General features: G+C 51.9%; 1 protein-coding gene across 1 annotated transcript; it reads left to right on the forward strand.

Moving 5' to 3' along the window:
- Positions 1 to 1,219: 1,219 nt before the first annotated feature.
- Wnt9b (Wnt family member 9B) lies at positions 1,220 to 24,919 on the forward strand. The gene is made up of 4 exons (XM_052757172.1): positions 1,220 to 1,331; positions 18,693 to 18,949; positions 20,381 to 20,646; positions 21,384 to 24,919. Exons 1-4 carry the CDS (start codon positions 1,249 to 1,251, stop codon positions 21,855 to 21,857), a joined length of 1,080 nt encoding a protein of 359 aa, XP_052613132.1. The 5' UTR covers positions 1,220 to 1,248; the 3' UTR covers positions 21,858 to 24,919.
- Positions 24,920 to 26,807: the final 1,888 nt, after the last annotated feature.

The following is a 26,807-nucleotide window of genomic DNA, read 5'->3' on the forward strand; positions in this document are numbered from 1 at the left end:
CATCTGGAATTTCTAGTTCACGTGACTGAATTCCAGGTCTCTGAAGCCCACACCGGGCCTTGCAGCCTCGACAAATAGGCCTGCCAGATTTGCTAGGACCACAGCGCTGCTGGGTTCTCCACAGTGAATCAGCTCCAAGAGGCTCACGACAGCGGAGTTTCCTCTGTTGCCACTACTTGATGTCAGAACCGACATAAATCTTCCTAATTCCAGCCCCCATCATGCTGATATCCACCCAAAAGCCAAGGTCACTGTCACCCAATGTTCTAACTCGATGTCTGGTTTCTTTCTTTTCCTTCCTTCCTTCCTTTCTTTGAAAATTGACACGAAGATTTGACGTTCATTACAAGCTAGATTTTTTTTTCTTTATTTGGCCCGACGTTCAAGACTCCCAACGAGTTTGAAAGCTCATTTGGTTGTATGTCTCCTCCCTAGACTGATATCACCTCCTGCTTCACTGCAAGAATTGGAGTCAAACTTTTATAAAGAAGCAACAGGGAGTTTTGAGGCCCAACACTGGGGAGACTCACGTGTTATCTGATGGAGAGCTGGCATTTACGCTAGGGAGGCCAATCCCTCCTTCCTCTGTGGCTCTACCTCACTCTCCACACAGCCTGAATTTCTGGCCAGCATTGTCAACATGGCCCTTGGCACCCGCCGATGACCACCAGCCTTGTGTTTAAGACTAGGTGCCCTCTGTATACTGTCTTCTGACCAAGAGTTCTCCTAGCCATTGGACATGAATTTCTCTTACTGTTGGAGAAGGACTCACCGCCTTCTAAATCCCTGAGCAGAGAAAGCTGAACCCGCCCAGCAGGACCGCCATGACCAGGAGGCTTTGTCGTAGAGCCCAGGCGAGTCGCCCTATTTCCCACGTCCAGCTTGGAGCAGAGCTCCCGTGGCCCTGCATCCCTCTCGGGACAGGCAACATCTCCTTGGCCCCCAGAACCCCCATCCCTGTCTCTCCAGGCCCTGGGTCCCGCCCTCTGTCCTGGAGTGAGCGCGACTCCAGGTGAGCACTCACCTGGGGTGGGGCGGGGTCTGTCACTGGCCCCTCCCACAATGAGGCGGGCCGAGCGCGGCGGGGCCAATCGGGCGGCGGGGGGGGGCTCGCCGGCCAAGCCGCTCTCTTCCCCGGCGGCTTGCGCTCCGCCCCACCCGGGTTTAAAGCCCCACGGGCGGCTGGTGGCGGTGCTGCGAGCGCCCGGTGGCGCGAGGAGATGCAAGAGTGCACCCGCAGTCGGCATCATGCGCCCCGCGCCCGCGCTGGCCCTGGCCGCTCTCTGCCTGCTGGCGCTGCCCGCCGCCGCCGCCGCCGCCACCTACTTCGGGTCAGTGCCCGTCGCATTCCCGCTCTCCGCGTGCCCAGTCCCCGGCTCCAGTCCCTGAGAAGCCCCGAAAACTCAGCCCTTTGCCCAGACAGGACCCCGATCGCCTTGCGTGCGCACTTCGCGCCCCTTTCTCGGCCCCTGGCTCTCTGAGCTCAGACTTCACCTCCCGTTGCCGAATCCAAGTCTCGGTCCGGTCCCCTGCCCTTCCCGGTTCCTCAGCCCAGCGGCTGTCAGACTCCCACCTAAGCCAGGAGCTCTGCTCGCGCCTAGGATCCTGGCCTGACAGCCCCCGGTACGCCCCGTCCCTGCTGGTCCAAGTGTGGGCTTGGGCTCCCGTGTCCTCTTCGGGTCCTTTCTCTGTGCCCCGTCTGTCTCCATCCTGGGCTCGGTCCAGCCACACTCCTTGCCTGCGATTTCTGTATCCTTCGCTTTCTTTCCGCAGATCTGGGACCTGGACATCTGGCCGGGTGGAGGGATTGGTGGGTAGAGGCGGGGGAGAGTGACGCTGAGAGTTTTGCTGATCCAAGGGCATGGGAGATCCCGGGACCGCGGGGCATGTCAGTTGGAGGTATAAAGAACTGTTTTCTGAGGAAAAGCGATCAAATTAAACCCCAAGCTGGAGTGGGGACGTGAATTCTAGAGCTCATGACAAAGAGAGGGAAAGAGGCCCATTGGGGGTGTGCGTGTCTAGAAAAATGATGATAGTTTGTGGTGACACCTGGGGAGTAGGGAAGGATCTCGAGGGAGATTGTTGTAAGGGAAGTAAAATGGCATTTGTCTGCAAATGTCTTCCCTGACCCTGAATTGCAGATACTTGGTGAGGGCTGGGATGCCTGGGATCACGGATTTTAAGATCACCTTCCTGACCTCCACCCAAAGCAGGTTCCAAATACTTAACTTTAAACTTTGCCTTTTTCTGACAGCTTCAGCCCTAGCCAGGCAAGGCTCACAGTGTGAGCACAGCAAGCAAGAGGCCCGAGGCTGCTCTCAGGAAGCCGTCACAGAGGGCATATGAGGGTCTAGGGGCAACATCGCAGGCTGAACTAAGGGCTGCAGGTTAATTTCCAGGTCACGACCCCTGGCTAAAATGTGCCTGGGTTATAAGCAACAACCTCCCCTGAAATACGTGGGGAGGGATTGTCAATCCCAACTCTAGTGCAGATCCTAGGTAATGGTGACCTGAGAGAACCACTCAGTTGCTGGGGACCCAGTATCTCTCTCTCTCTTTTTTTTTTTTTTTTGGTTTTTCGAGACAGGGTTTCTCTGTGTAGCTTTGCGCCTTTCCTGGATCTTGCGCTGTAGACCAGGCTGAGCCTCGAACTCACAGACCCCCCCCCCCCCCAGAGCATTGGACATAGATTCAGCCGGAAAGAACTTTCCTCAGTGGGCATGGCTGAAGGGAGAGGACACAAGCTCTGAGTTCGGTCCTGCCGCTTTCAAGGCATGGTGGCATTGGCTGCCTCACTTAACTACTCTGCTCCTTGGTGTCTGGCCTGTAGAATGTGGGTGACAGTACCTGACTTAGCATATATAAAGCTCTTTGAGCAGTGGCTAGCATGAAGTGAACATTCAACCAATGGTATTGAGGATGATGGTATAGGAAACCAAGAGGGTTCCAGGTATCCCAGACCCGACAGCCTCTGAGCAATAGAGGAGGAAGTGACACCAGACCTTTCCCATGATCCTTTTGTTTCCTTGGGTTTTATGTTTGGAGGATGGAGTGAAGAAGGCCAGATAAGGTGGGAGGAGAGGGGTCCCAGGAAGCCTGGACTACCCTGGCTGGTGTGTTGAAAGGGAATGAATTTGGGGGCACAGGAGCAAGGGACAGCCTTGGAAATAAGAGGGGAGATGGTTAGTTACATCTAGAGCAAGAGTGAGGGGGTGAGTAGTGGAACCCCTCACTGGAAGAGTTGAAAAGGTACACACAAGCCTCATGCTGTCATGTGTTTGAGTCCAGGGAATGGGCAGCACCCATCTGGGGGCAAACTCTCCAGTGACTTAGTTGGACCAGGTTGCCCAGCTTCCCATCAGCATCTCTGATATCAGTCACCCACACTTTAGTGAGACCGTGAAGCAATGTGCTTATCCCTCCTTAGGTCAGTTGCCTTTGAAGTCTCATTTCTAAGTATAACATGAAATACTCTCCTTTATTTCCTGATGAAAGGGAATTCAACGATGAGGAGAGCGGGTGACAGCAATTTTGGTACCAATCTTTTTGAGATCTTTGCAGGCAAAGACTTCAGAGTGAGAAGTGACCAACCCCCTGCTTCAAAAGGGTCACATATTATCCCCATTTTTTCAGATCAGGTGTCCCCCTCCCAAGCCACAGGGAGGAAGCAGTGGCTTTTGCTGCCTATAGCCTGATTCAGTGGTGGCAATGGTGACGTAACAAAGCAGAGTGGAAGTCTATAAATCACTTCTGCACAAAACCCCTTCTCCCATAGACGCTCAAAGCAATTCCTAGGTAAGTAGAAAACAGCCAGAAAGGTCCAGGGAAGTCAACCGGTGTCACAGAGCAAATGAGTGAGGGACAGGATAGAAACCAGGCCCTGCCTCAGAGTTGTTCTTCGTGCTGTATAGGGAACAGCCTTGTAAGCTGTCATTGTGTGATGCCCCAGGGGGACAGCAGCTGCAGAGGGTGGGGGTTGGAGAGCAGCCTCCCTCTCCTGCTTGGTGAATTCTCTCAGACCCTCTTGGCCATAGTGGGAGAGGCCACACATTCCTCAACAGTGAGACAGGCAGGGTTCCATGAACCTTCTCACCTGTCAGGTGGGCTCTCCGAGGACAGCAATGGGACAGGAGGTGGTTGGCATGCCAAGAACAAGCCTACACTGAGTTCTTAGTGCCTGGCAGGCACCTTGTCGGACCTTCATTGCCCAAGCTGCACACCTACCTGCCTTTAACATGGGCCTTATCATCACTGACAACCCAGAAGGTTAAAGTGTCTGCCTGGAGTCACACAGCCAGCAGAGAGCCAAGCTGGGGTTCAGACCCAGGACTCCAAGTCTTGTGCTTTCACAACCTTTTCTATCTGTCCCTAGAAAAGAAAGGAACTCCACCAGAACAGAGGCTACACACTTGCAAAGGACCACTGATGTCAACTATGCTTTAGAAAGTTTCATCTCCAGGCTTGGGAGATGGCTCATCAGTAAAGCCTTGCAAGAATGAAAGCCTGAGTTCGGATCCCCAGCCTTCATGTAAAAAGGCTACATGTGGTGGCATGTCTCAGCACTGGAGAGGCTGAGACAGGAGGATCCCCAGGTCTCACTGAGCAGCTAATCTAGCCTAATTGATGAACTCCAGCTCAATGAAAGACCCTATCTCAAAGACAGCATTCTTAAGGACGATATCCATGGTGGTCCCTCTGGCCTCTGTAAATGCTTACACACAGGAGAGCTCCGGGGGTGACTTCAGCACTGAGCTGGGTGATGGGATGTAGCATGTGTAAAGCCTATCATGTAAGCTGTATGCTTATCTATCAATCCAGGGTCAGTCACCACACCATTAGAAACCCCTGAACTTCCAGGTCTGTCAGGGTGGGGAGATGTGAACTCTCCCAGTGTTAAGGACTCTGTGTACAAGAGACTTGATCAAAACAACACATCACAGGCATCTCAGAGCCAGGACAAACTTGGCCTCTGAGCTCTGGCCTACTCCCTGTTGTCACAGCATCCTGGGAGAGCCCAACTGGCTGACCAGCAGTGGGCCAGCTCATCAGGCCGTTTCTCTACATGACTGTTCAGGTGATGTCCTTGTGGGTCCGTGGAAGAAACAAAACATCACCTATATTTTCTCCAGGTTCTCATTACATATAATATACTGCATTCATTTTAAGAACACTGTCTAGGTCTTTCAAAGGTACACCTTTATAATTCCTTTGAGGTGACCACAATTATTATACATTTGTAGATATTGTTTATTGAGATTTATCTGTGTTGTTGCATATTTCAATAGCACTTTCCTTTTTATTCCTAAGTAGTATTATTTTTTGTTTTGTTTTGTTTAGTTTTTCAAGGCAGGCTTTCTCTGAAGCCCTGACTGTCCTGGAACTTGCTCTGTAGACCAGGCTGGCCTTGAAATCTCAGAGATCTGCCTGCCTCTGCCTCCTGAGTGCTGGGATTAAAGGCATGCACCACCACTACCTGGCTGCTAAGTAGTGGGCATACCATAAATTTTTATTGATTCCACAATTGATGGATGTTTGAGTTAGTTCTAGTGCTCAGATATTCCCAACAAAGCTGGTGTGAGCATCCATGAACACCTCTTTTGTAGACATATATTTCCATTTCTCTTTAGTGGCTGTCTGGGGTACTAGATTGTTGGGTCACCTACTATGTATGTGTTTAATTTATAGGGAATGGCCAAACAGTTTCCAACATGGCTATGCCATTTACACAGGAATATCTGAACATTACAGTTGCTCTATGTGGCTAGCCCTCTTCAGCCTTAATTGTTGCTATTTTATTGGTATCTCATCATGGCTTTAATTCATATTGTCCTATTGGTGAATGATGTGTTGGACATCTTTTCATATGGTCATTAGAATATCACTTTTGGGGGGTTGTCTTTCTATTAATCAAGTGTAGGTGTTCTTTACATATTTTGGACACAAGTCCTTTGTCAAAAAGTATTGGCAATATTTTACTGTCTTTGGTTTGATACTTCTAAAGAGCAGAAGTTTTAGGTAGGATTAGGGGACCAGGCCTGTGATTCCTGCTCCTCAGGAGGCTAAGGCAGGGGATACACAAGTTCAAGGCCTAATGGAACAACTTAGTGAGACCTTGTCTCAAAAAGAGGACTGGGATATAGCTCAGTGTTAGAGCACTTGCCTGGGATGTGAGAGGCCCTACGTTCAGTCCCCAGTACTGAAAAAGAAAGAGGAGGAGGGGTAGGGGCAGACAGAGCTTTTGAATTTTAATGACATCCAACACCCTGTCCACTTTTTCTTGTATGCCTTTTCTTCCTATGTTTTCTTCTAGATGCTTCTTCACAAACTCCACTTCTATACTTAAATCTGTGAATATGGGTTCATGATGTGAGGTAGAGACCCAGGCATGCCACTTTCCACCTGGATCTTTATAGTAAGTCAGAGACGAAGTACTGCAAATTCCTTAACTTTGTCCTTCTTTTCAGAAGTTGTTCTGGCTACTCAGGTCCTTTGTGTTTCCACATATATCTTAGCATCAGCTTGTCAGCATCTACACAAAAGCCTGCTGGGATTTTGATTGTGACTGTACTGAATCTAGAAACCAGTTCACAGATGATCAAGAAGGCTGCTTGGTAAACAATCCTTGTCTGTTTATGCGGGGCTCTGTAAGTTGCTCTCAACAATATTTTGTGGCTCCCGGTGAATAGCTCTCTCGAAACATTCTTTATGTGAAGGACAGGGATATGGGGTTGAGATAGGGTCTCAGGAGCCTGGGCTGGCTTCAAACTCACTATACTTCTAAGTCTGTCATAAAATCCTGATCCTTTGCTCACCTCCCCGCCCAAGGGCTGTGGTTGCAGCCCTGCACCACTACACCTGGCTTGGGTCTTACAAATATTTTTGAAGTGTCTTCCGTGTTCAGATTGCGTTATTTTTCGATTTAATTCACCTCCCATACTTTTAGAAATGGAATCGGGTCCTGAGTAAGACAGGGTAAGAGGGTAAAGGGTAAAGGAAAACTTGCAGCTGCGGAGTGATGGATTAAAGGCAGTCTCCCTGATAAGAATCACTGTGTCTGGGGGAAGGACTTTAGGTCACCCGCTCCTGGTTGAGCTGTGATTCCTGAAGACAAGTGCTTTAGGCATGAGCTCTGGGTCAAACCAGTCACCTCAGTGAATGGTGGTAGCTTTTCTCTGAGAGAAGTGGACTGGGGGGAGGGGTGCTGAACAGACATCCTCTTCTGCTGGAATCATCTAAGCATGAGATATTAGTGCCTTTGGGAGTTGGCTGGTCTCAGGAAATGTGCCAAATCATCAACCAAGGTTACTCCTATGCTGGTAGCAACCCAAGCAAGATGAAAATGGCCAAGGCTTGGCTCGAGTACATTGATTCTCAAATTGTGGTCACGACCCCTTTATGGATGAACAGCCCTTTGATAAGGGTCACCTAAGACCATCGAAAACCAAAGATATTTACATTACAATTCATAAAAGTAGCAAAATTACAGTTATGAAGTAGCAACGAAAATAATGTTATGGTTGGGGGGTCACTACAACATGAGGAACTGGATTAAAGGGTCACAGTGTTAGGAAGGTTGAGAACCACTGCTCCAATGTAAGAGGAATTGAGTTACCTGGATGTGATGGTGCACACCTTTGCTCTCAGTACCTGGAAGGCAGAAGCAGACAGATCTCTGTGGTTCAAGGCCAATTTGGTCTGCAGAGCTAGTTCCAGGCCGGCCAGGGTTACTGGACTCTGGGCCATACAGATCAGAGTTCAAATCCTCCACTGAGACTTACTGAATGACACAGGACAAGTCGGCCATCTTGACCTTAATACAGAAAGCAGGCTAATCTTTCTCTCTCAAGGTTGTTGTGAGGGTTAAGCATTTGCCAAGAACATGGGCAAGGGCCTGGGTTCCATTCCCTTGCAATGCCTACCTTCAGAAGAGCATAGAAAGTATTGAAATGTCACTGCACATCTCATACCTTACAGAAAGCTTGCAAGACGTCTAGTGGCCTGCCTTAGCACATCCCACTAAGGAGTGTTTTTGGCAATGTCTGTTCCTTCTTATTTACATCGTTCTCCCAACTGTCCTATAACTGGGAACAAATTGTCAGTTTCTATGTAAGATGTCATTTAGTCATTGTGATACCCCAGGAGGTTGTTGCTTCTCTGTTACCTTACATAGCCAAGCGGAAAAAGCTTACATAGACCAAGTGCTCTGCCCAAAGTCACACAGCAAGTGGCTAGCTGTGCCAAGACTGAACTCTGTCTAGTTTGTGAGACTCCTGAGTGACTTCTTTGCCCCTGCTTCCTTCTTCCCGCTCAGCAGGCCTGTCTCCACCCAGCAGTTGGGAGCCTCTGATTCCTTCACTGTCTCTTACTTCCATATATGCAACACAGTGTGTCCTCAACTTTTGTTATCTGAGTTTTCCTGTGCTCACTTCTCTAGCTTTCTCAGGCTGCCTGTGGCCAGAGGTCTTGGGGTGCTGTTGTTAGCAGGGTCCTGTCCTTACAGCCTTTGATGTCAGCCCTGTCCTGCAGTGAATGTTTAGGTGGATGGTGCTGATTTTTTCTTGCTGGCCTTCCCCTTCCCGTGTGCCCCCGCTATGCCCATTGCAAGTGCTCTTTTGTAGATCTCTGGCTTCTCGCACTTCACCCAGGCTTGTAAGATTCCCTGACCCCTCTCTGTCAGCATGGGATGTGAAGAAGAGCAGCCTGGAATCGGCCACTCTGGGCATTTCATGGGCAGTGTGGATGAGCTGGAGGAGGATGAGAACTTAGGTCAGGTGGTTGCCTCCATCTGGGACTCTTCATTAGAGAGAAGACTGAAGGGAGGATGGGAGCTGAAGGAGCCAGGACAGACTTCAGCCAGCACATTCTGGTCAGTGCAGGAAAGCTCTGGAGGCTGGAGGTAGGGCACGATCAGAGGGTCTGCTTTGCCATCACAATAGCTTCCAGGCCAGGTAGAGTTTGCAGTTCAAAATGCCTCTGAGCTGAGAGAAGTCATCCGGTGTTCTTGCCCCCAAAGAGCACAGCACCTAGAGCTAGACACTTGGTTAATTTTCCTAGGGAACATTGATAGGTTGGGATAAAGACCATAACACTCTTTGGTCTGAACTCTGGGTGGGTCAGTTCATCCCAATTGTGCCAAAGCCCTGGGGTTCACTGAGCCTTCTGGAGTTTGGGTTACTGATAAAGGTTTGTGAACCCATGGTATCATGTCACCATGAGAGGTTGTGCAAGCTGCCTTAAAGAAAGACATGGGCCAGTTTCTCAGCTGGTCCTCAGCAGGTTTCAAAGGGAGATTAAGCATATCTCAACCCCAAGATCTGAAGTTCAGAGGGACCTGGCCCAGCTCTCTGAGACCTCAAAGGGGCTGCACTTGGGGTCTGAGTGTCTAGAGCCAGAGGGCCCTGAAGTATGGTGTTGGGAAGAGGGTGCAGAAATAATCAGGGTCAGGGCAGGGAGGGTACGGCCACAGACAGGCTCCCGCAGAGCCGTGCCCCTTCCCAATGTCTTCCCTAAAGGTTTGCATGTTTGGAGATGGTGGTCCTGCAGCCTGTGAGCAAGACTATGGGGGAAGCCATCAGAGTGAGTCCTGGGGAGGCTGAGGGTGAGCATGGACTACACTGAGCAACAGGGGATGATGTAGCTAGCAGGTGTCCGAGGAACATCTGTACTGGGGGAATGGCGAGCTAGGGATAGCCACTAAGGTTCCAAGGAATCATGCCAGCCCCTACCAAGGAGTTCACCTATGACTTGGAGAAACTACGCAGCCAGCCATGTAGAACCAAAGGCACTATATGCGTGAAGGTGGTAAAAGACAAAGATGGAGGACGGGCCTGTCAAACAAGGACTTCCTGGAGGAGGCCTGGGTGCCACACAGCGCCCCAGAGTCACCTTTTTCTCTTCCTGCATTCTTGAATCATGTGTTCTCAAAAGCAGTGGCTAGAAAAGTTTCTAGGGGACATGAGGGCTTTGAACCCAGGAAAAGACCTTGCAAGTAGGGGTGTGGAGGTTGGACTGAGATAGGCTTGGCAGAAAAATGGGAAGAGCCTATCCTGGCCAGGCCCAAGGGGAGCAGCCTTCTGCTTCAGCCCTGGATGGAGTCAGTACAGGCCTACAGGCCGAGGTAGGAAACTGTTGGGGTCCTGCTCCACTCCCGAGAGAGCATCTTGGACTCCCCCAACTCTCTGGGCTTCCCTGGGCTACTCTTGCTCTGCTTGAGTATTTAGGGGTAGCTATCTGGCCGGGAGTGGGGAGCCCCTCCTCCCCCTGGGGAAGAGGGAAGAAAGCAGTGGCCGTAGCCATCTCTCAGGCCCACAGGAGGAAAGTGTCAACTCTACCTGAGCCCTTGCCAACAGACAGCAGACTCTTGTGGACCCATAAGTGAGCACATGCAGGCCTGGATCTCCCCAGCCTGAGCATGTGGGAAGAGGGTACCAGCCGGAGTCAGGGAACACTCTGGAGCCTGCCAGGCTAGTGAGCTGGTCAACATGTCCTAGCTGAGCCACTCAGCCTAGGAGCCAGGATCCCACAGTTGGAGTAGAGCTGGGGGAAGGGGATGTACTCCTTGCCCTCCACCCTTGCACAGCACCCACCCTGTGTGTCCCAGAGTTACATGGGCCTGTGAACCCGAGAAGCTGGGGGAGTTTGGAGTTTGTCTTCAGAGCTAGGCTAAAGACTGAGTTTATTTCTCTCCCCCCACCCTCTCTCTTTTTCTCTCCTTCCTTTTCTTACTCTCCCTCTCTTTCTCTCCCCCTTTCATCTTCTCTCTCTCTCTCTCTCTCTCTCTCTCTCTCTCTCTCTCTCTCTCTCCAAAATTTAGTTCTTAAGCACTGGTGTTACACTCTCACACTTTAGTATAAAAAGGCAGGCCACTTCTGCTAAAGCCTTATTCTGATTTGCAGCTGAAGAGACTGAATTTCAGACCAGGAAAGTTGCCTTTTAAATGGAGGGTCCTCCTCTCCCTAATCAAGGTCCCATTCCCCAGTCTTCCCAGCTACCCAGGAGGCTCGGGGAAGGCACTGAGAGGCCTCCTTCCTGAACATCCAGAACCTTGTGTTTTGTGTCCCCAGAACCTCAGGCACTGGCCACAACAATGGCTCGTTTTGCTTGCTAGAAACCTTCTTATGATTAGGCAGAAACTTCCAGGAAATGTGGAGCATATCCCACACCTGCCGTGGTCACCCTGGATGATAAATATTATATGAATTCCATGAGCATCAGACCCTCCTTCCCCATCAGATTCTGCAATATTCCCAGGAATCACCTGGGCAAAACCTTTGGTCCAGATGAGAAGGCATCTCCTGACATGTCACGGTCCCAGAGATGTCAGTCTGTGCCCAGCCAAAGCCCTGGGAGATGCTTGTAATTCCAGATGTTCAGAGGCCAAGAATCCCTCTGTACAGGACTGGCTTTGGGGACCCTCTATGGCCACTATGCCACCTGAGCGATGCCTGCCAGGAACAAAGGTCTCTCTTCACAGCTTCCATCTGTGCAGAGGGAGGGGCAGGGTGTGGGAGTCTTTCCTCTGCAGATGTTGAACCAGCGGCTCTAAATCAGGAGACTGTTGAGATGTAAAATGCTATCTGTATGGCTAGCTGCCACTGCCCTACTCAGCTCACAGCCTGTCTGTGCAGGAAGTGTAGAGGCAAAGGCCACAGCTGGGCCAGGCTCTTTCCTCTCTGAAGAGGGACCAGAGTGGGGAACTGGATCGGCATGAGTTCCAGGTAGGAGGCTGTGGCCAGCTCCATTCCCTAGGATTATGCTTCTGGGCTATGAGGTTAAAGTTATGGAGGGAGCAGGGAGTGGAGCCAGGGAGAGGCATAGCAAGTGGTCCTGTGCCTGTGGGTGGGCCCTCCATGAAGGATGCTTGGTGAAGGAAGGAATGAGATATCATGGGAGGGAAGGCCAGAAAGAGCTGTGGCACTAGGCTTCGAAGTACAGATGTCTTCATGAGGGAATCTGCAAGATGACCCAGGAGCCTCAGAAAAAGGTGTCCAAAGATGAAGATGCCCAAGAAGGCATAACAAAGCTGGGGAGAAGCCTGAGGTGGCTGCTGGAAACTCTCTCTTAAGAGGGGCTGGCCAGTGTCCAGGCATGTACTGCCCCCACAGAGCTGCCCCCTGCTGGAGAGAGGACAGAGAAGGGGGGATAATGTGTGTGCAGGTGTGGGAGTGTACACACGGGTGTGGGAGTGTACATACAGGTGTGGGAGTGTACACACGGGTGAGGGAGTGTGCTGAGGCTCAGACAGGGCCAGGACGGGGACCCAAGGTGCTCAAGCTGGAAGCACAAAGGGGGCATTGACCATGCAAACGGCCCTACAGCGGAAGCCGTTATCAGGAGCATCTAATGGGTTCTGCAGGGCCGAGACCAAGGCCCCAGGCAGCTCAGGCTTTCCTGCTTCTCAGCAGCAGCCTGCACTTGGCATGGGCCCTGCTACCAGGCTCAACTCCTCGTCCCTCCAACCAAGAGTCCAGATGCCCTGGCATTAATCTAACGCGATGGGTACCACCTGCCTCTTCCCATCCCACCCAGCCACCCACAGCCTTGGACAGCCTCTACTGGAACCCACAGATCATCTGGAGCAGAAACAGCTGGAAGAACAGCTGTCTTCCCTAGGCTGGAATGTTCCTGCCTCCCTCTCCAGCTGGCAAGATGAACCTGGCCAAGGTCAGGCTGTCACACAGACAGAGAGCTCCTCAGCAACTTTTTGTTCTTCAGGCAGCCAGGCTGATGCAAAACTTTCTTCTTTTTCTGGCTCCTCGAGCTGTTAGAGAGTTTAGATGACTCTTTAGTCCAACCAAGTTCCCTCTAGGTTGTGAGCTTCTGGAAGGCAGGATCATGTCCTTATATCCATCACCATTTACACAGTTGGTGCTTAAGAGCAAAACACTTAACCTGGAGCTTACTGTGTGCAGGGGACCATTCTAGGAATTCCCCAAACATTAGCTGGCATGATCTCATCAACAATCCTGAGAGACAGAGACTGCTACTGTCTTCATCTCGTAGACCAGGTACCCAGAGGCACAGGGCCTTGCCAGGGTGTATACTTGTGTATGAAATGGAATGAGTCCAGGGATGACATCCTTGAGGTCACCTCTGAATGAGAGGAAAGCCTGGTACCAGACTACTCAAGGCAGAATGGTTTGGGGGGACATGAGGTCTTGAGGTTCTCCACACCGGAGTACTGGTTAGTGTTCCACTTCTTTTGGGGGGTGTTGAGCGGCCCCTGGGGTTCATCAGTAGCCTTCTATTGCTTCCTGAAGGGACATCATGACGGGGCAGCTTTAACCAGACCTGTGGATGGGACAGGTGTAAAAGGGAGGGCCAGGAAGGGCCAGCAGTGGACAGAGGAGATTTGGGGGTAGGAATGGTTGGTCTTGCCTGAAAGTGAAAGCCGAGGATGTCTCATCCTGTGGGCTTCTTATCTATCACCAGCTGAGTACGAGGGACCGTGGACCCAGGCTGTGACCCAGGGGACACAGCACACTGGCGATGAAGAGGAGGAAGCTGCTCACCTCGGTTGTTGTTTCGTAAGGAAAAAGAGAGGTCAGGAATCGGGGTGGTGGCAGGAGACAGAGTGGGGAGTCTCGTTGGGCCAGAGCACAGATTGTGGTCCCAGTGGCTCAGGGGTGTGGAATCAGGCAGAAGTCCTAAGGAACTGCTGTCCCCACTGCCCTAAAGGCTACTTAGCAAGCTCATAAGCTCCACCTCCTCTGTCATCTCCATCCTGGTCACGGGTGACATTGTGTGACCTGTGTGTGAGTTTCTGGTTGTCACAGAGCAGTGTCGTCCTTACAAACCCCTTTAGTCTCTGTTTCTTCGGTTCTCCGTTTCACTCCCAAGTGTCTCAACTAACATGTGGTTTATTGGAAGGTGGGGTCCTTGAACCCGGGGTGCTAGATACCATACCAGCTAGCCACTGAAAAGGCTGTAATCTGCAATGCTCAAGATTCTTATGAGTTGGAAAAAACTTTCCACATCTGATGTGTTTATCTAATTATTCTTTATCAATTAAAAAAAAACAGGGAGTGACATATTGAGGTAAGAACCTGTATGATCAGAGAAGCAATGGAGAAGCCACCAATGACCTCCTCTCTCTTCTGTTCTTCCATCCAAAAGGCTGAGAACCTCTCTCAGCCACGCCTTACCACTTCCTGTCTCCTATCTGCCCTCAGTCCTCCAAAACCTCTATGGTTAATTTTGGTCAGCTAGTGGCTAGCTCCGCCCTCTGACTCAAAGCAAACTTGATTGTCAGAACACAATCAAACTATCACACAACACACATCAGGTGCGATGGGACAGGTGAGCAGAGACCTTGCTAGCCCTGGTAAGGAAATAGCCAAGCTGTTCCGCATTGGCTGTGGTGGTGCTATTTCTTCAAAGATACTGTTTTCCAAACTGCAACATGGGAAGCATATAAAAGCGACACCGAGCCAGGCAGTGGTGGCACATGCCTTTAATCTCAGCACTTGGAGGCAGAGTCAGGCGGATCTCTGTGAGTTCGAGCCCAGCCTGGTCTACAGAGCGAGATCCAGGACAGGCACCATAACTACAGAGAAACCCTGTCTTAAAAAAAAAAAAAAGAAAGAAAGAAAGAGGGCCGGGCGGTGGTGGCACACGCCTTTAATCCCAGCACTCGGGAGGCAGAGCCAGGCAGATCTCCGTGAGTTCGAGGCCAGCCTGGGCTACAGCTACACAGAGAAACCCTGTCTCAAAAAAAAAAAAAAAAAAAAAAAAAAGATTTACAAAAGTGACACCAAGTCCTAGGAGCCCTCCTAGGGCCTGTGAGAACCCCATGAAAATGATGGGGAACCTTTTCTGAAAGCAGCTCTGGGTAGACTGGGGCCCAGTGAGGCTCGAGGCCTCTGTGTGCTTGGCTGCCTTTCCTGACCATTAATCGCTACTAAGTGTCATTACCACTAATAAAATTAACGGACTTTATACTGGACTTCTGGAGCCATCAATCTCAGGGCCCATTACATGAAATTAGAGAGGCAGGTGCCTGCTGATGAGTGGGAGAGCGTTGGCCGAGCCACAGCCGCAGCCTGGAGAATTCTGTTACTCTACAGCCAGGCCCAGCACGTGCTAACAAAGGCCAACGACCTTAGGGAGACCGAGCAACTCCCAGCCACGACTCTACAGTGTAAGTGTGTCAGGCAAGAGCAGGGCGAGCCGTGGGAAGACTCTGGGACCTAGGCCGGAAGTATCCCCTGCATCCTCCCTTGCTCTCTCCTCTGCTAGTCCCAAAGCGTTTGGTTCTTTACAGTTCCTCTGTTTCTTTTCTGGGTCTCAGGTCCAGTCATGCAAGGAGAGAAAGGAAGAGAAATCAAGAACGTGCTCTCATTAGCCAAAGTCTAAATTCCCAGGGAAAAGACTGGCTGGTTTACATAGGGTCATCAATTCATCACTGATCCAATCGGTAGACCAGAGCAGCTGAGTTCCAGGCCAGCCTGGTCATGTGAAATACAGTTATGGACAGGGACCATATGGCAACCATGATAGAAAGAATGAGTGGCAGAAAACCCAATCACATGTTCGTGGTATTTTGAAGTCCTCAGTAATAGGTACTCAAAAACTGACATGTGTATATTATATGTACCACAACAATATAATGAATGCAATATTTTAATGCATGATATATTATAGCATATAATATATAATATAGTCATAATGGTAAAATAATATCTATTCTTTTAATTAGTTTTTTTTAGTATTGAGAGTCAAACCTAACTCATGCTAGGTAAGCACTCTACCACTGAGCTGAGCTGCATACCAGTCTTGCAACTTAGGATGTTAAGTTTAGGATGACTAATGTGGACCATGCTCAGATTAAAAATGTTTTTGCTCATGGTGGTGGTGGCACATGCCTTTAATCCCAGCACTTGGGAGACAGAGGTGAGTGGATCTCTGAGTTCAAGGCCAGCCTGGTCTACAGAGTGAGAGTGAGTTCTAGGACAGCTAGAGCTATACACAGAAAACCTGTCTTGGAGAAAAAAAAAAAAAAAAAAGACCCAGAGCTAAATTCAGGCAAGAACCCTATCAACTGGGCTACATCCCCAGACCTAACTAACTCTCTCTCTCTCTCTCTCTCTCTCTCTCTCTCTCTCTCTCTCTCTCTCTCTCTCTCTCTGTGTGTGTGTGTGTGTGTGTGTGTGTGTGTGTGTATGGGCAGATGTGTACTACAGTGTGTACATGGAGGTCAGAAGACAACCCTGGGCAGTGGTCTTAGCCCCCACTGTGTTTGAGCCAGGGTCTCTTGGTTATTTGCTGCTGTGTGTGCCATGCTAACTGGCTATAACAGTCTCCTGCTTTCACCTCCCACCTCACTGTAAGGAACACTGGGGTGACAGACGCGTGCTGCCATGCCTGCCTTCACATGGGTTCAAGAGACTTGAACTCAGGTCCTCATGCTTCCATGGCAAACACTTTTACTTACTGAATCACTTCCCCAGCCCTCTAGCATTTTTTTTTTAATGAATATGAATCAGGTTTTAAAGGATGTGTAGCCCCATTGGCCAAAATGCCCATCATTCCCATTTTTTTTCTCTAGTGTGTCAATCTGCATCTACAGGGGAAGTCCTAGTTTCTGAAACAGGAATTGTGTGAGCCAGTTATCTCTCACACCAGCCCTGGGTGTGAAGAAGAGAAATTTTCGGAGGCTACATGAGCTGTGTTCCCAGTAGCCCTGGAGCTGCCCTCCAACACTGGAAACCATTTAAGGTGGGGCCTCACCAGCAGGACCTGACCTCAGGCTCTGCTCCTTGCTTGCCCAGGGTCAAGCTCCAAGGGTTTCCTGCCAGGCTGCAGGGAGGGGTCTGGGTATAGGCCTGGTGGACTGGAAACTTACCCATTTGCCCCCTGATTAATGTTTAATGGGCCCCTGCCCTCACCGTGTCTGGGAGGGGAGCCGGGTCCAGGCTGGGCTTGAGGGCGCCGATAGCATCTGTCTGTGCTCAATGTTTCGGAGATATGCTCCACGCCGGGTTGGGCACACCTGATAGACTTGGAATCTACAGGGGCACCTGGGACCTCGCCAGGACCCCCACCTTCCAATGAGGCTTCCTATTTCTCAGGCAGACAGAGAGGCTATGGCATCTAGCCAAATGTCCTGACTGAGGCAGGCGACTCAAACCGTGCCCTCAACTCTGTGGGATAAGGGCCTCTCTGACCCCTCAGGGTTTGGCCCCGGGACTTAGTAGCACGTGAGCAAAGGTGGCAAGTGCCACATCCAGGTGGGTATGTTGACAGCCCCCATCTGGTCCCACCTTGGCTCTTTTACTCCAGCTGAGAGCCTGCCGTTTCAAGAAGGGAGCTGCTTTCTCTAGCTCGGGTCTGACAAGGATGTCTCTTCCATCCACATGGGGTACACCAGGGTGGGGGACAACAAACATCTATCACTGTCACAGGGAGGTTCAGGGAGAAGGAACGGTTCTAATTCTGGACCACATTGCCACTAACCTGCCATGCCTGCCATCTGAACCACTTGTCACCTCCACACAAAGCCGCCGATACCTGGCAGGGCAAAGGGAGACACTGGCGACTTAGAATATAAGGCATCTTGCAAGAGGAGAGAAGGAACTGCCAGCCAGCAGGAAGGCAAGACTGCCTGGCCAGCCTGTGCTTTCTCTGCAATCCCCACAGCACCTCTGGGAGGCGAGGGTGTTAGTGTTCGTGATGCCAAGGAGGGAGCCAAGGCTTCAAGGTTGTGGTTAGGACTTGGCAGGGTTATGGTTAGAATTTGGCAGCCTTATTATAGGATCGATGGCTTTGGATATAGATCATGAAGTCTGGGATTTGAGACTCCCTCCCTCCCTCTCTCCCTCCCTCCCTCCCTCCCTCCCTCCCTCCCTCCCTCCCTCTCTCCCTCCCTCCCTCCCTCCCTCCCTCCCTCCCCCTGTCTCTTTCCATCCCTCTGTTCCTCCTCCTCCTCCTTCTTCCTTTTTCCCAAGCTTCTATTTGTACCAGGCACCAAATAGCCAGATGGTTGATGATCTACCTGGGATCCGGGAAACAAGCTAGACTGCCATGGGCTTACTTGGGCAGCAATAGAACACAAGGGAGACAGGGATCCAGGGACCTTGGCTGGCTGTTTAGTCTGCACCTCCTGTGCTTAACCCTGGTAGCAAGGTGGCACTCCCCTCCAGGAAGTGACCGATGCTACATATAACATCTCCCACACTTACCTGAGCACAACAACTGCTCAGGGGATGTGGCAAAAGTACAGATTGCCAGGCCCTGCTCCGGAGCTATAGAAACTCAATGCAGGCCTTGGAAATGTGTGTTTGTCTGAAACAGATCTTGCTGTGTAGCCCAGGCTGGCCCTGAAACTCACAACATTCTCTTGCCTTAGACCCCACCAAGTGCAAAGATCGCAGGCATGTGCCAGCACACTCATTCTGGCTCTGTATTTCTAAGCACTCAGGATGACTTTCCCAATTGGGCAAGTTGGCAAACTAAGATAGATAAGAACAGACTAGAATCCAGAGAACTTGGGTTTGGGGTTCTACACCAATCCTTGCTACCTTGGTACCTTGGTCTTCTCCTCTGTAAGATGGGGGCATAACCCCTATGAGACTGGCCTGCCGTCCATGGGGGTAAAAATGTGAAGACAACCTCTTGCCGTCCCTGTGGGATGAGCTTTGGCCCTCCACAGGCAGGAACCCCAATCTTACCATCTCCCTTCTCACGCTCTCCAGCCTGACAGGGCGTGATGTCCTGACACCCTTCCCGGGCCTGGGCACAGCGGCAGCCCCGGCCCAGGCTGGTGCCCACCTGAAGCAGTGTGACCTGCTGAAGCTGTCCCGGAGGCAGAAGCAGCTCTGCAGGAGGGAGCCTGGCCTGGCTGAGACCCTGAGGGACGCGGCACACCTGGGGCTGCTGGAATGCCAGTTCCAGTTCAGGCAGGAGCGCTGGAACTGCAGCCTGGAGGGGAGGACCGGCCTGCTCCAGAGAGGTGGGGAGGATGGCAGGGAGGATGTTGAGGGAGGAGGAAGACAAGGAAAGCCAGCATGAAGGGAGGGAGGGAGGGAGGGAGAGAGGGAGGGAGGGAGGGAGGAAGAGGACTGGCGGGAGGTTGTGGGTGGTGAGGAGGTTATGCCCAGGCCTCATTGTGCTGACTACCTGAGCACAGTCCCAAGTGAGAAGAGACCTGGGGTGTTAGTAAGGTCTGTTGAAGGCTCGTGGTTTGGGGAGACAGAGGACCAAAGATAACACAAGAGAGAAAAGGACAAAGCATTCCTGGAAGAGATTCACAGAGGAGGTGGGTGGCCCCAACCACCTACTAAGTGATCCAAATGTGCAAGTCAGGCGGATTCCTTTGTCCACGCATTCATCTGTCACCATTCATCACATCTGTTGATGCGTCATTCTCTCCTTCCCTTCCCACCTGACTCCTCCTTCTTCCTCATCCTTCTCCTGTCCCATCCATCTGCTGAGCATCCGCAGAGGCTCACAGTGAGCAAGGCACTATGCAAGGGGCCAGAGGCACAGGCTGAATGTGACCCATTTGCCCTTGGAAAGTGCACCTTCTAGAAAGAGGAAATGGGCCATAGCATGACTTCATTGCCATGTGGAAGGGACATAGGCACTTTTATGGTTGTTGTTATTCCTTTTGGGAGACTAGGTCTCTGTAGCCCAGGCTGGCCTGGAACTCCCTGTGTGAATTGTTTCGAATGCTCAGCAGTCGTCCTGTCTCAATCTCCCAAGTTCTGGAATTGTAGGTGTGAGTCACTCACCTCGCTTAGATCTCCAGTGGGGAATTTTTATAGAAGTGGCCAGCCCCTCTCTAGGCCAGCTGCTCTCTATCGCAGGGAGAGTCGGGGACAGAGCTAGTGGCCTGCTTCTCTTTCTTCTCAGCTGTCACCAGTGCCCCAGATACCCTGAGAGCAGAGCACTCGGGAGGCCTGGTTGGGTCACCTTCCAGTAGTGCGAGCACAGAGGTTGTCCCAGTGTGGGGATGATGTCAGGCAGGACCCCCAAGACCATTCTGTCTTTGGGTCACCTACAGATGGTGGCAGAGGACATTTGAGAAACATGAGACAGCTTAGAACTCCATAGAAACAGGTTGTCCAACTTGTTGCATAAGCTCTTGAAGTTGGGATGACTGTTTAGCTTTAGCTCAGTCCTGCCCATGTGCCCAGGCCACTTTTTGCATAAGTTACTGAGATTAGCAGCCCTGTCCTGCTGCCCTCTGAGAACTGGGCACATGCTTCAGGGTAAATCTGGAGGCCGTTTAAGGGGCAGCTTTCAGGCTGAGTCGGAGGGACAGGCAATGGGAAGGCCTTACACAGCTCACTCTCCCCCACCCTACCCACTATCCACCCCACATGCCTCCTACCTTCAAAGGGCTGCAGATGGCTTCTGAGCTCCCTCTCCTCCCGCACAGGCTTCAAGGAGACAGCCTTCCTGTATGCGGTGTCTGCAGCTGCCCTCACGCATGCGCTGGCCCGGGCCTGCAGTGCTGGGCGCATGGAGCGCTGCACCTGTGATGACTCTCCAGGCCTGGAGAGCCGGCAGGCCTGGCAGTGGGGCGTGTGTGGTGACAACCTCAAGTACAGCACCAAGTTCCTAAGCAACTTCCTGGGGCCCAAGAGAGGAAGCAAGGACCTGCGAGCCCGAGCCGACGCCCACAACACCCATGTGGGCATCAAGGTGAGTGATACCCTCCCTACTGACCAAAGTGCCACGCCAGGCAGGGTGCAGAGGCAGAGAGCAAGATCCATGGCAGGCAGTGAACTGCCCTCAACACACGGATGTCCCAGGGTGAACTTCCGATCCCCTTCAGTGAACCTTCTCTGCACATTACTGGGCACTGGGGCACAGACTCCCAGACATCAATACAGTGGAGCCAGGCTTGGCTTCATGCCTTGATAAAGCAGGAAAGGAGTGTTTGGAAAGAAGTCTCCATTCCAACAACAAAGCCAGCATCATTTGATGACTTCAATATGACAACCACTGGGCCGCCTCCATTTTGTAAGTAGAAGAGAGAGGAGGCCCGGAGAGGGGAGGGACTTAGCTGAGGTCACACGGCCATGACAGAACTGAGAGTAATAAGCCTCTAGGTCTACTGGGGTGAGGAGGCAGGGAGGGACCAGAGCTTCAGTTCTATCAGGAAACTGAGCTGCCGTGTGCAGTTGTGCACAAGAGCTCTGGGCTGAGATCTGACCCATACTGCCTTCGCCCAGGAGCGCACTGCCTGGAGGAAGGAAAACTTCTTCCTAGTATGCACGAAGGTACCTTGAGGGTCTCAGGTCATTGTGACTCTGGTCCTGTTTGTCACCTTCACATGAGCCTTCCTGCCTCCTCGTTCTGTTGACACTCCTTGGCAGAACCGGAATGTGGGACAGACTCAGACCACTGACAGACCTCCGCTCTGCCCTTCTCCGCAGGCTGTGAAGAGTGGTCTGAGAACAACCTGTAAGTGCCACGGTGTGTCGGGCTCCTGTGCCGTGCGTACCTGTTGGAAACAGCTGTCCCCGTTTCGTGAGACCGGCCAGGTGCTGAAGCTACGCTACGACACCGCCGTCAAGGTATCCAGTGCCACCAATGAGGCTTTGGGCCGTCTGGAGCTATGGGCGCCTGCTAAGCCAGGTGGGCCCGCTAAGGGCCTGGCACCTCGCCCCGGGGATCTGGTCTACATGGAAGACTCTCCCAGCTTCTGCCGGCCCAGCAAGTACTCCCCAGGCACGGCGGGCAGGGTGTGTTCTCGGGACGCAAGCTGCAGCAGCCTCTGCTGCGGGCGAGGCTACGACACCCAGAGCCGCATGGTGGCTTTCTCCTGCCACTGCCAGGTGCAGTGGTGCTGCTATGTGGAGTGCCAGCAGTGCGCGCAGCAGGAGCTTGTGTACACCTGCAAGCGCTAGGCCTCCACCAGCTGAGACGGTGGTACTGCCGGGGCTCCCACCGTGCACGACTCCGGCAAGCACTTACCTGCCGATGTACACGCCACGCAGCACGAGGGGGTGCCACTCGCCTTCTGCCTTCTTCCCCATTCAGCAGAGAGAAACAAAGCCCTGCCTCTGAGTCCCAGGATCACCAATCTGGTTGAGGACTTGGAGCAGCAAACAGACTGAGGAGAAGAGAGGGAAATATATGAGGATCAGGGTAGGGCAGGAACGATGCTATACCGGAAGAGAGAAAGAAACACCTTCCTGTCTCAAGGCCAACAAAAGCTGGGAGAATATGGAAGAGGAAGTTCCGCAGAACCAGCTAGAGTGCGTGCATGCGTGCTTGTGTGCGTGTAGCATCCAACTGAGCATGGCCAATTTGTGTGGCCCCACTCTGATGGCAGAGAGCTCTGGGTACCACATGCCTGTCCTGCTTTTGGTGGCGGGGGGGGCCGCTTTGCGCACTGGAGACTGTTCAGAATGTTTATTGGGAGCAAGGAGAGCTTTTTAGGTGTGGGTGGATCAGGTCACAGAGCCCATGCCCTGAAGTCTTTGCTAAGCCTGCCTCCTCAGTGGTCCCGTTCCTTTACTAATGCCCCCTTCACTTGGGCTCCTACCAGAGGAACAGAATGACTACTGATGGATCAAGTGGCCATTTTTAATGTCCCCCACCGAGGCCCCCTGTGAAGGAAGAGAAACCAGTGCACAGGTACAGGCCTATACTGATGCACACACACACACAGCCTGGCCAGGCACAGGCTCCCCATGAAGCCGCGCACGTCTCTCCAGCCCAGGACAAAGACCTCACTGGGGTCACTCTGCTGGAGGCTGTATGCTTCCCCAGAGCAGAGCCCAAGGCCAGCCAGGAGGAAGTGACCTCTTTTGGGAAGCCTGCGGCCACTTGGCTGGCTGTACTGAGTCCTCCTATAAGCTTCCTTCTGTTCTGAACCCTGTCGGGGTTACTATCCCTCTACGGGAACAGGAAGCTTCGGAATCAGTGGGTGCTCAGCAGACATCACCCACACCAGCTCCAGGAAGGAGGCTATATGGCCCAGAGGGGCCACCCTATCTTCGGTGGCTCAGGCCAGCGTGAGGATGCTGGAAGGATCTTTGATGGCAGAAGCTCCAAGAAGGACCTGAGACCCTTCCCTGGAATGACTTTGCTGACTAACGAAAGAAGCCCGCCCACAGCTTGGCAGGAGGGGAAACACAGACTGAAGGCTGGTTTTCCACTTCCCTACTGAAGGTTGACTTGTTCCTTGATAACCTGAGGCATCCTTCTCCCCTGTGAGCCCTACTCCTGCTCTCCCTGGAGGCTACACAGGCAAGAAGGGATTCCCAAAACAACTTGGGGACCAGAACCCTCTGACCTACCACCATACCACCTGGTCAGGAGGGCTGGGGGTGCAGAAGGGTCAAAGTCGGACTTGAAGCCTAGGCTGTGGCTGGCCATTAACCCTGGTGCCCCAGGGCACCCTCAGTCTGGCCCTCTCCCTCCCTTCTCTTTCTCCAAGGTCTGTCTTTTCCTATTCCCCCTAAAATCCCACCGCAGTCCTGCTGGGGCCCCTCAGACTGGAACTTTAAGGGAGATGTTCACAGGGTATTTCTGCCTACCTCATACATATAGTTGTTAGGAAATAATTTATATAGCTAAGATATATGGGAAAGTATTTATGTTATTTATATAGCTTCTCTGTTTCTTGGGCACCATTATGTGGGGTTCACGTGTTTACCCAGAAGCCTCTGGGGAAACACAGCTGGGTCTGCCAGGGGCACTCGAGGAGCTGGATACCAGGTAGCTGAGGGTGGTCACAGCTCCTTGTGTCTCATGGAAGTCTGTTCTGGAGCTCTGGAGCACACGTCCCTCCTGAGGTGACCCCTTGAGACTGAGCAGAATCTTTCTTGTGAAGTCTGCAGATTTTCTGTCTCTGGGCCCCAGGGGCATTTCTGCTCTGTCCGAAGGGTTTTTCTCCTAAAGGACAAAAAGGATGGGCACTTTCCATTTTTAGAAACACTTTTCTCTTTACTTTCCCTTGATTTCCTCATTTTCCCTGTGTGGTTAGGTTAGGTGAGGCCAAACTACTGTACCCATTTTCCAGTTTTGACCCAGAGACGGAGGCCTGTGCTCAAAGTCACACAGAAGAGAAGAGTGAGGGAATATTGACTTGAACATGTCCCAGGAACTGGGGCAGTGGACCTACTCTAAACCTGAGAGCCAAAGCCATCAGTCTCCCTCCGAACCTAGAAACTAAGGGAGGTCCTTGCTGTGTGTGACCCTGGCCTCCCCTTGGATGACATGCTAGTTTCTCCAGCAAGCAGAGTCTCATGTCTCAGGACTGGGACTTCCTGAGAAGCCCGGAGAGGCAAAGACTCCATGGAGGTCACTCTTGGGAGTCCTGCAGCCCACCTCACCCAAGATGACCAGGCTACAGCACCCAGCCCGTGGGTGAGTTTTGTTTGCTTTCTTTTGTTTTTAAAAATGAATTGTTTCCCACTGGATTTCTAATTTTTTTTCTTTGAAAATCAGTTGCACTGGCAAATGGGACTTATATCCTGACCTGGCTGCACTGGGAGCCACACCAGACAGAAGGCATGGGGCTCCCCAACTGGCCCAGTGTCCCCTGCCCTTTCTCAAGTCATATATGCTCCCATCTGGCTTTTGTGGGCATGCAGAGCATGGCCCCTGGCCTAGACAAAGTCAGCTGTTCCTGCACCCTAGTTGTCTAACAGGCGGATGACCGCAGACTATGCCAGCCCTGAAGATCATGTCTTGCCCTCCAGTGTCCTCTCTCAATGACCATGAACTTCCAATGCTTCCTGTCTGAGCACATAGGAGAAGCGCTACAGAAGCCCTTCTTTGTCAAGTGCTGCCACACATCCATCTCACCTCCAGCGATTATTTAGGGAGCTCCTAATGAATGCCAGGGAGACACTCTGGCTGGTAGGATGCCGCAGTGCTTCAGAGCAAATCCCAGCCTCATGGGGCTGACGTGCTGGAGAGCAGAAAGCTGGCAAGCCAATAAACTATGCGCTAGTTATTTGTGCTTCTTTTTCATTGATGCGTGTGTGTGTGTGTGTGTGTGTGTGTGTGTGTGTGTGTGTTCATGAGTGTGTACAAGTGTATGTGGGTGTGGGTCTGCACACATGTGGAAAGTCTAGATGTCCTCCCCTTTTGTTCTGTTTTGTCTAAGTTTTTCCCTTCCCTGGGGTTCACCAAGTAGTCCAGGCTTGCTGCCCCGCCCCCCAGTGCTGGAATTACCAGTGTGCATCACCACCAAGCCTGGCTATTTTGTGTGGGTTCTGGGAATTGAACTCAGGTCCTAGATTTGCAAGACAAACACTCTACTGACTGAGCTATCTCCCCAGGCCTATTTGTAATCTTTTCGTCTTGGTTTGTTGCAACATCTTACCCAGTAGACGCTGCCACCTGCCCTGCCTAAAGAATAAAGGTTGAAAGATAGGAATGCTTCTCATGGCCACCAGCAGGCAGTAGTGCCAGGCTCAACACAGATCTGCCAGCCTCCAAAACAGGGGTTCTTTCCTCCTGACATTTCCGCGTCTCCTCTAGGTAGGGCAGGAACGCATCCCTTGTTATGAATTCTGGGTAAACTGAGGCCTAGAGTAAGGTCATCATCCAATCCAGGTTGCCCATCAAATCAGACGAGGCTGAACATACTCGCAGAGGCCCCACTCTGTGGCCTGCCACATGGGAAGGATGTGAATAGTGTGAAGCAAAGCGGGAGCCTTCAGGGACTTGTGACCTGGAAGGACAAACAAGAAGTACAGCCACGCGATGGTTCGGGCCCTTTCTACATCAGCTCCGTGCTCTCTGCTTCCGGTGTACCGCTTCCCCGGCACAGGCTGGACCGCCACCACTTCCTGGGGATCCGGTGCAAGGGTGGTGGAAGCAGCGAGTCAGGGCAAGGGGAGCAAACAGTTCTTTTCTCCCAGCTCAGACCTGCCCTGTCCCAGCTCTTCAGGCCTGCTGAAGGCTACATTGTCTCACCTGGGGTCCTCAGGGAGGGAGACAGCCCCGAGGGTACCCATGTTTTCCCCTGTATCCCGCCCGTTCTAACATGTCGGAGGCCCTGTGCTCTTGGGCATGGATTCCAGCTGGTTCTGAGCAAGTGACAGATGGCTCCACACACAGCAGCAGGCTTCAGTTTGTGCAAGGCTTTGTCACTTTCTCACTTGAGCCCCACCTGGGGCCTGGCCTCTTCCCTTTTCACAGCCAGGGGAAGTGAGGCTGGAATGGTTACATGGTGCACAGAGGTCTGTCCCTTCTGCCAAGAGGCAGACTCGGGGCTCTTTGTCGCCTGTGTCCTTCCTGCCCCCACGTTGCGGAGTTGGGGTGCATGATGTGAAATTCCTAAAGAGTCAATAAGGAAATCATGTTAAATATAAAACAAAACAAAACACTTAGTCTTGGCAGGGGAGATGGCTCGGTGAGTAAGAGCATTTGCTGTGCAGACTTGAGGACCTGAGCTCTAACCCCCAGTCCCCACTTACGAGTTAGACATGGCTGCATGTGTCTGAAACCCTAGTATTGGGGCGGGGGGGGGGGGGGGCGGGGGGAGATAGGCAGATCCTGGGTTTCACTGTCCAACTAGCCTAGCTGAACGGTGATTGTGGTTCGGCAAGAGACCCTATCTTGAAACAACAGGCAGAAGAGAGTGATAGAGGAAGACGGCTGATATCCCCCTCTGGTCTCCACACTCACATGTGTCCACACACCTGTACATACAGACACACACCAAAACAAATAAATATCCAGACAAACATCCCCCCCACATGCACGTGTGTGTGTGTGTGTGTGTGTGTGTGTGTGTGTGTGTGTGTGTGTGTGTGTTTGCATATTCATTCACTTATTTGTAAATTCACAGTCGTTAGGACACTCCAGTAGTTACAGCTCCCCGAAGACCAACA

This window comes from Peromyscus californicus, unplaced genomic scaffold, assembly GCF_007827085.1.
Source record: "Peromyscus californicus insignis strain IS unplaced genomic scaffold, ASM782708v3 Scaffold_3__1_contigs__length_106647218, whole genome shotgun sequence".
Taxonomy (NCBI): domain Eukaryota; kingdom Metazoa; phylum Chordata; class Mammalia; order Rodentia; family Cricetidae; genus Peromyscus; species Peromyscus californicus.